The sequence below is a fragment of the Stegastes partitus genome, unplaced genomic scaffold (genome assembly GCF_000690725.1).
Source record: "Stegastes partitus isolate 25-593 unplaced genomic scaffold, Stegastes_partitus-1.0.2 Scaffold439, whole genome shotgun sequence".
In the NCBI taxonomy this organism is placed as follows: Eukaryota; Metazoa; Chordata; class Actinopteri; family Pomacentridae; genus Stegastes; species Stegastes partitus.
The window spans coordinates 486,724-495,999 of NW_007578170.1; the positions used below are offsets into that span (position 1 = coordinate 486,724).

Here is a 9,276-nt window from a genome sequence, read left to right on the forward strand (position 1 = left end):
CCATCCGGGTCTTTCACCGGTCAACAGACGCCTCTCATCACCTTAAACTCCTGCAGCAGCAGCTCCTGGTTCAGGTTCAGTTCAAGTCCGTTACCATGGCGACGCTGCTCACCTGAGCTGAAGTTGGTCCAGAAAACTGCAGAAAGAAACCAGAACCAGAACCAGAACCGGAGAAGTTTCGGGTTTCAGCCCCTCAGAGGTTCTTCTGCTGCTGCTGCTGGGTTTTATGGAGGTTTTATTGAGGTTTTCGCTCAAACCTCCGCCAGGTGTCCCTCCGTCCGCGCGCTTCCTGTTTCCATGGCATCTGCGCACGAGGACGCGCAGCGGGCACGGGCGCGCACGACGACGACACGTGAACGTTTCTGCAGCGCTTTAAACAGAATGGCGCCAAAAGTGTTCCAGACTAAAGAAAAAACGATGAGAAGAGGAGCGACTTGCTGACTGATTGTTCACCTGGATCTGGACCCACCTGAGGAGCGGAACCTGGAATCCAGCGACAGACTGGACGGAACCAGGAGGATTCACCGCAGTGAAGTCAGGTTCAGGCTGGACGTTTGGTCAGCTGCACTGTTAAAAAAAAACCATTAAAAAATAAATCTCTGTTCATTTTCAAAAACCCAAAACAAACAAGAAAAATATCTTTAAAATAATAATATTAGATTATTATGATTGCAAAAGAGATGATTAATGACTGTTGACTGTAAAGATAAATAAATCTCTTAATTTTAAAAATAAAAAAAAAAAAAAAATCTAGCAGCTGAGGAACCAGGGCAATGTTAATGTGACACTCAAAAACTGTAAATAAAGAAAGAAAGAAAGAAAGGAAGAAAAAAATATAGAAATTAACAAAAAATGATTATTTATGACTGACTTTTGACTTTAAAAATAAAAATATAAATAATTACTACTTTAGGTTTTACAGTGTTCTTGAATATTTCAGTGAAAGCTGGTTGCAGCTTCTTCTACTTTATATTAATATTTTTATTGAAAGTTTTGTCCTTCTTACTGATCAGATGCTTTTATCATTTGGACAAATTAGACAAACCAGCTCTGGAATGGATTTAAGTGCTTTTATATTTTGTATGAAGAGTTTTCTTGGAGATTTGGTGTCACAGTGACTCTAAATCCAGATCAGATGTTAAGATAAACCTCTTTTTATTGGATTTATTGTTTCTTCGAAGCCCCGAGACAAACCAATGGAGCCATCTGAGGTCACAGAGGGTCCAGAGTTTCATCGAAATCACAAATCAAACTGGGAAAAAAACCCCAAACCAACAATTATTTAATGAATTTGCAGGAAGAAAATGATTTAAAATATCTGTTTGCATTTATTCCAGTAAACAGGTGAGAATGTTTGCGCCTGCAGGGTTGAGGAAGGTCAGAGCAGAGGCCTGTAAAGCTGCTATCATCAGAGCAGTAGGTTAAAGAGCTGCACCTTTAATGCGCCTGTTGACTCCTGAGCTGCGCTTTTCAAGGCTCCGCTGCGGCTGCAGCACCTCGACACCTGCCGAGATGCTTAATGTTTGGGATTTATCTGCGTAAAGGCAGCTGCTCTGCTCTCTGCGCTCTTTCTCCTCGGTGCCGGACAGGGAGCAGGCTTCATGGATTGGTGGACGTCGCTGGCAGCGAGCATCGCCCTGCTGTGGATCTTCTGCTTCATAGACGGTAAGAAGGAAAAAAAAACGGCTGGTTTGGAGAATTTGGAAGCGTTTCAGGAGCAGCACCTGTTCGCTGCTTTATTAAGTCACAGCGTGTGGAATTAATACAGCGTGGGGATCAGTCTAACACTTTGATTTGGAGGTTTACAGGTAATTTTCTGGGAGGAAAAAAAAAAATCACATTTGGTGTAACTTTTCTTTTAATAAGGCTAAAACTGGACAGTTACACAAAACATCAAACCATAACTTATCGGTTTTATCAGTTAAACAGCTGATGAGGAAGTTCCAGTGAGGTTCCTTTCATAATATTTCCGATTTACTGTTGGAGAACCTCATAATAAACGTGAAACTGCGGTACAAGGAGCAGATTTCCAGCCAGGATTTGTTGGTGATTTGGTGCGTAAAGTTGCGCTTTGCGTGCGCCCGCATGGCCGGTGAGCAGACTTTAATCCAGACACTGTTTGTAATGGTTGCTGACAGTAGCCACAGTGTTAAATTAGCCTCCAGCTGACCGCGTTACCCTCTTATCTCCAGGCAACGCCGTGCTTGAGCTGCGGCTGCTCTTCCACGCTCTGACCAAAGCGGCTTGCCACCTGTACCTGGCGCTGCTCCCGCTGCGCCGCGCCGCCGCGCACTTCGCCGACTGCGGCAGGTACCTGTGGAACCATGCTAACCAGGCGCCCTCCCCGCACGGATACGTCCACCAGGGCCAGCCGCTGGCCAAGAAGGGCACGCTGCACTTCCTGGAGGGCATGTGCGTGGTGTGCGAGACGGTGCCCAACCTGATGGGCGCGGCCCTGAGCGTGGGCGCCGCCTTCTGCCACATGCTGCAGGGAGGCTTCTACGTCCTGTCGGCCACGCTGCGCACCATCCAGGTCAACCTGTTCTCCCAGATGAACGGCGAGAAGGAGCGCTGGGACAAAGAGCGGCACCGAGCCAAGGAGGGCGAGAAGAAGATGAACTCCAAGGTTCTGGAATACATCTCGGTGTTCTGTCAGGACCCGGTCAGCGCGTTGCGCATCAAGGTCGACGTGCCGCCGGTTTACAGATAATCACGGTCCTCTGGCTCCTACAGCGTCCAGCAGAGGTGAGTCCAGACCTGTGCAAATCTGATAAATGTCAAATAATTCCGCACCTTACAGTAATCAGATTACTTCTAAGTTGAACAGTAGAGTATTTGCTCTGACGTCAAATTAAAAACAAACACTTTAAGTTCAATATATTAAAAACTCAGGCCTCAGAAGTCAGAAGTCAGCGCAACAAAAGTCATGACTGAGGTTCGAGTCTTTGGTTCCTTCAGGCAGGAGACCACAGTCCACTGGTGTCTGTTTGCTGGATGGTTGTGTTGCTCTAACGTTCTCTTTAAAAGACCATAAAGGTTCTCTGTTGGATTCAGGTCAGGACTCAAACCATCTGGGTCGTATTTGGACACATTTGAGTCAATTTGAATGAATTCTAGGTTGTTTCTGACAGATATTGAGTCCTCGTGGACTAAATTTGAGCCATTTTCGACTAAAATTGGGGTCACTGGACTCATTTGGGGTCATTATGGACAAACTGTGGCAGCATTTGGACAGATTCTGAATCAGGTTGGACAACTTTGGCTCCCTTTTGACAGCTTTTGAGCCATTGTGGACAAAACTGAAGTCATTTGAGAGAATTTGTTGTGGACTAGAAATGTTCAGCTGTCTGGACATTTTTTAAAACTCATTTTGTACAAATTGAGTCATTTGGGTGAAAATGTGGATGCCATTTTAGTAATTTTGTACTAACATCGAATCATTTTGGAGAAGCTTGAAATAGTTGTGGACAAGTTTTAAGTCGTTTGAGACATTCTGGTTCCACTTGGTTCTGGTGTAGAACCTCTAATGTGATGATGTTCTCTAGATGTTCTCCTGCTGGAGCGTTCCTCTTCTTCATCTGCTCAGCCAGTATTCTGGTTCATCCTCAGACATTCATGGAGCATCTACAAACGTCATCAACACCTTCTGCCCTCATGCAGCCCCGTATCATGATGCTGCCACCTCCGTGCTTCACTGTCAGGACCATGCATCCACTGTGGTGGTCCTGGTCAGGTCCACACCAAACATCTGGACTCCATCTGAGCCCAACACATTGATCTCCATCTGACCAGAGAATGTTCTCCAACATCCATCAGGCTTCTGTTCATGTTCTTTGGCAAACTTTCATTGGAAGTTTGGTGTTGAAGAGCAAGCGAGGGATTTTTTTTAGAGGTTCTGAAGCGTTCTTCACACTGTGTGAGCTTCACACTAACTCTGGTCTCCATTGATCAGCCCTGTGCCAAGTCTGAAGCAGCTGCCTTTGTCTGGTGTTCACAGCTCCATAGTGACAGTAGTTGACTGTCCGTGGAGTCATTGTAGGAGGACGACCACTGCAGCCCTGATCAGAGCTACTATGGCTCCTTCTGGACCTCCTGGTTACTGCTCACACTGGGCTGCACTGGGTTTTAGTTCCTGGATCCTTTTCCATCTTTGTCCAGTCTCTCAGTCAGATGTTTCTCCTCCTCTGTTCAGGTCTTCTCCATGTGGAGCCATGATGCAGACATAGATAGACACAGTCCATAGGTCCAGAACTGAGAAGGTTCTGCTGCTCTGTTCATGCAGGTAAACTGACTGGACTCAGTTTAGATTCTGGGCTTTGAGTTTCTACTTTGTGGCCTGAATTTTCAACATAGTCTTTATAAAGTGTTGGTAGGAGAAAAAAAAATCTTCTGTTCAACTTAGAAATCGTTCCGTTACTGAGGTGGTTAAATCAGGAATCATTTGACATGTGAATGATTTTGCACAGTGCTGAACTCACTGCTGTTGTTCCTGTCAGAGGCCTTCTTCTTCTTCTTCTTCTTCTTCTTCTCCTTCTTCCTCCTCTGAGGTTCCTGCTGCAGCAGATGAAGGTTGAACTCTGAGTTTTACTCACAGAAAATCACTGAAACTACACTAAATGGTGCGTCTCGTTACATTTGTTTTGCATTTACTGACATGTAAACAATAAATGTCTCGAACAAATGAAACCTGACGTCTCATGTTTTCTTTTTTTTTTATTGCTGCATTAATTTACATACAATCAAGTGTCATCATTCAGTTGTTGCTGTTTAGATTCACAGTTGTTAGAAAGTGCATTCGTGTTCATTCACTCGGAGTTAATAATGAGGGGCATGTTAAACACAGTGAGACCTGTTAAAGTTACAGCTCAGACGCCAGCAAACTTTCTTGTTTTGATCTAAATACACCAAAACAGAACCGGTACCGCCGCCTTTGGGCCGCTACGGGTTAAGACTGGACGTCCAGGAGGAGGCGTCTGAGGGCTCAGAGCGCAGGTTGGGCCGAAGACGAGGGTCAAGTCGGGCGAAAGCAGGGCCGAGGATGGACCCGCTCCAACTCGGACTAAAGTCTGGCGTCAGGCGTCGTCTGGAGCATCTGGGGAGGGATTTTCCCGGCTACGGCGAGAGAGGACGGAGAGACAAACGGTTGTCGGTGTGTTGAACGCTAAACAAAAGCAGTAAAAGTCAAACCGTCCTGATCAGAGCTCACCGAGGACGTCTGCAGCTCTCCTCACAGCTTCTCGGTTCACTCTGTACTCGTTCTGCTCAGACCTGTGATCAAACAACAGAACCTCAACGTGTGTCACCTGGCATCAGGACCGACGGCGGCTCCTGAACCACCGCAGAAAATGAGCTTAAACGCAAACAGGTCTGCGGGGGCTGATCTCGTTACTCACGCCCTGGACTTGGTGAGCGCCCGGAGCCTCCTCAGGGCCAGCAGGACGTTCTTCTGGGTGTCCGACGACAACGCCTCGTAGGTGTCGAGCTCGCCTGAGAGGAATAAAAACACAGATTATGGAGGTTTTCTGCAGAGCTGGAGATGACACCCGACTGTTCCTGTTGTACCTGAGAGAATGAGCTTCGTAGCAAACTGGCGCACTGCAGGTAGAAGCTGCTTCTCCGTGAACACATGAGGTCCGTCTTCACAAAGGAACCTGAACACGAGCTGAGAATAAAAACAACACACCTGATTAACATAAGAAGCACAAACCACCCTTAGTGAACCTTCTAAACAGCATCTCCCAGCAGGTGTAATGTCACAGACAGGGTCCTGCCTGATGAGAACAGCCTGTGAAGGTCTAACTCCTCTCAGGTGAGTGTTTCGTGGATCAGTCAGCAGGTCTTCAGGTGACTAATCCCAGCCAAGAAATAGTTTGTGTTCAGACCAAACAAACACATTAGTCAGTGAGCTTTAGAGGTTCGTCGAGGTCAGAGACAGTCGAGCTGCTTCGAAGCAGCTTCACGTTCGCCAGAGGACGGACATGATGCTGATCTGATCACTGCAGGAACGATTACACAGTCTGAACAGAAGTTTAAATCCACTTGTAAAGATCGTGTTTATCATTCAGTCTCCATTGACTCCTAGAAGTCTGAGTTTTCTACGATGGAACCATTGAAACGTGTTTTGGTTCTTTCATAGATTCACTAAAGTTCTTCTAGAAATATGACTAAATCATCCGCAGCATAAACATACAAACATAAATACTAATATCTGGTTAAACGTCCATGTTCTCCTCAGTCGGGTTCTTCTGGTCTCCGTCCACCAGCTTCTGGTCCATCTCTGACTCCTCTGGACAGAATCGCTGCAGTTCAACTGAACTTGTCGTCTTTCTGACTCAGACTTGGTTCTTCATCAGTCCACAGGTTCTGGATGGTTCCAGTCAGGACTTTGGGGAGACCAGTCTAGAACCTTCACTCCAGCCTGATGGAACCATTTCTTCACCACTTTGATGTGTGTTTGGGCTCATTGTCTGGTTGGAACATCCACCTGTGTCCAAGATCAACCTTCTGCTGATGGTTTGAGGTTTTCTTGAACAACGTGGAGGTGATCCTCCTTCTTCATTGGTCCATTGACTTTGTCTAAAGCTCCAGTTCAGAGCATGATGCTGCCACCTCTATGCTTGATGGTAGGTTTGGTGTTCTTGGGGTTAAAGGCCTCACCTTCTCTCCTCCAGACAGTGTTTGTTCCATCTGACCAGAACTTTCCTCCAGAAGGCCTTTTCTTTGTCCATGTGACCAGAACTTTCCTCCAGAAGGCCTTTTCTTTGTCCATGTGACCAGCAGCAGACTTCAGTGGAGCTTTAAGGTTCTGGAGGAAGAACTTCCTTCTCCATCAGCCTCTCAGCTCATGTTGATGTCAGACCCTGTGGACACTGACAGCTGTGTTCCAGCAGCTTCTGGTTCACTGCAGACCAACTTTCTACATTAACAAACTGATGATTCAAGTTGCTGTGTGTATATTTATGATCCAGCAGATTTTGTCATATTTCCAGATGACCTTTAAAAAAATCTATGAAAGAACCAAAATTCCTGATTGCTTTTTGTGACAAAGATTCATGTTTCAATGGTTCCATCTTAGAAAATCCAGAGTTCTCGGAGTCACTGGAGACTAAAGACGAGCGTGATAAACATGGACTTTACCAGTTTTGTGTACAATTCTCCACAGTTTGGTTCCAGCCATCCATCGTGTCGTATTGGTGCATGTAAAGGTTCACACAGTCGATTATCATCTCTGTTTTTATTCCACCTTCGTACTTCTTGTGCATCTACATTTCGTGGATTCTTGACTTGTTCATGATGCAGATTGAGGTGATTCTGCTGCTTTGTTTAATTGTGCAAAAAGAAACGAACCACAGCGAGAGAGACGGAGGGTTTGGTACCTGGTAGGAGTCTATGAAGGGCTGCAGCAGCTTCTGCAGGAAGGACAACACCTCCAGCCCCGAGTCCGAGACCGTCACCTCCTGGTCACTGAGGTTCACTGCTGAGCATTTCTTCAGGTAGAAACAGGCCTCCTCAAAGTCCTGAAGGACACAAACACACAAATAAAGACACACGACAGCAACACTCAAGAAAAAATCCCACAGTCTGCATGTACGTTACGATATTTAAGGACGCCAAGCAGAGTTCTACCTTCAGACTGAAGGTCTGAGGCTCAGAAATGATGGAAAAAGTCCATTAAAGTGATAAATCTGGACCCTCCTCTGTGGACTTCAAGGACCTGGAACTGTGGAACATTCACAGTCTGAAGGTAGAACTCTGGTCAGTAGATAAAGGTGCTGCAGATACAGAACCAGACGGTTTCGGGGGAACTTTAGTCCGATTTTTGTATTTGAGTTGTTTCATGACATCAAACCTTCAGAGCTGCTGGATGTCTTTCAGCATCACAGTGAATTAAATCATGTTTTCATTCAGTCTGGATGTTAACTGGCAAAGATGAACGTATGAAACAGCTGAAAACGTAATAATAACAGAATAAAATATTGTCTTTAGCTTTTATTTCTGCCTGTAAAGAGTCGTTCACTGTCTGGACAGAATCCTTCAGATGTTTCAGTAAATTAATGAGTTGATGAAACTCTTCATAAAGTCAGTCTAACGTGATCATGAGCTCAGAATCAGTCCCACAGCCTCAAACAGCTCTGCAGAGTGTCAGAACTGATCAGAACTGATATAATCCTCATGTCTGTCCTGAGACGCTTTGAGCTCAGGTGAGTCCGTTACCTGAGTCGACCTGCCGGGGATGAAGATGAACTCGTGGGAGAAGATGTCCTGCAGGAAGCAGAAGAAGCTGAGCAGCTCGTCTGTGGACGGATCAGAGTGGCGATCAGGATCAGCGTGTGCTGAGGTTCTGCTGCTGCGACGCCCACTCACCTGTCCGGCTGCTCCTGGTGACGCGTAGCGCCGCCGCCAGCATCGCCGGGCGCACGAAGACGTGCAGCGACTGGTTCCTGTAGGACGCCAGCATCAGCACCGCCGCCGCCGTCCGCATCACGCCCTCCTCCGCGCCGATTGGATGCTTCCTCGGAGGCTCCTCCCCCAGGACCAGGTAGACACGCCCCCCTCTGCGCTGGACGACGGAGCGATGCAGGGCGGCGGTGGCCGACATCACGTCCGACGCAGAGACGTTTCCTGCAGAGAAAGTTGGATTCAGGTTTGGTGTTGGGTGTGAAGGCGGCGGAGGAGACGGCGGTCGGTCGGTCGGGGTCCTCTGAGGATAAGTTACTTACAGAGCAATAATCCAGCGGACAGCTCCTAATGAATGTGAACACTGGTGCCAACTCACATTCATTTAATCTGTCTGATCTCGCTCAGACCAGGTCACAGAGTCCTGAGCCGACAGCAGACCGACCCAACGCTGCTCTGCATTAACTCTGGTATGCATTAACTCTGGTCAGCACGATCTGCTGCAGGGCGACGTGCAGACGCCACCTGCTGGTCGCTGAGGGCAGCAGAGGGGAGGCCACACGATCTGCACATTCACAGGCTTATGTCTGTATATTTAGGGTCCACTAGAACAAGTTTACCCGCTTCAAGGTTCAAAAATACTCTATTTTTCTAAAGCTCCTCCTCTCAGCTTCTGGCTGAAGCTCCAGATCTGAAAGCGGTTTTCCACTGCAGGAAATCATAGGGCGGCCTGAACCTGGAGTGGTTCCGGCTGCAAAAAACACCCTGTAGAACCACTTTTAGGGTTAATTACAGCCAAAATGATCCCAAAACTCATTCTAAATTTTTCCAAAATGACTCAAAACTCGTAAGAAATTACTAAAATTATCCAGTATGATT

The 9,276-nt window shown here is 46.8% G+C and overlaps 1 protein-coding gene across 1 annotated transcript in view; it reads right to left on the reverse strand.

Moving 5' to 3' along the window:
- Positions 1-4,695: 4,695 nt before the first annotated feature.
- The window catches only part of LOC103360436 (dihydroxyacetone phosphate acyltransferase-like), an 18,885-nt gene continuing 14,304 nt past the window's right edge, over positions 4,696-9,276 (reverse strand). Inside the window, exons 7-13 of the mRNA XM_008286185.1 lie at positions 8,365-8,622; positions 8,215-8,294; positions 7,377-7,517; positions 5,563-5,662; positions 5,394-5,487; positions 5,207-5,268; positions 4,696-5,112 (exon numbers count right to left, since the gene is read on the reverse strand). Coding sequence (XP_008284407.1) covers positions 5,060-5,112; positions 5,207-5,268; positions 5,394-5,487; positions 5,563-5,662; positions 7,377-7,517; positions 8,215-8,294; positions 8,365-8,622 — 788 coding nt within the window. The 3' untranslated portion in view covers positions 4,696-5,059. The remainder of the gene's footprint in view (positions 5,113-5,206; positions 5,269-5,393; positions 5,488-5,562; positions 5,663-7,376; positions 7,518-8,214; positions 8,295-8,364; positions 8,623-9,276) is intronic.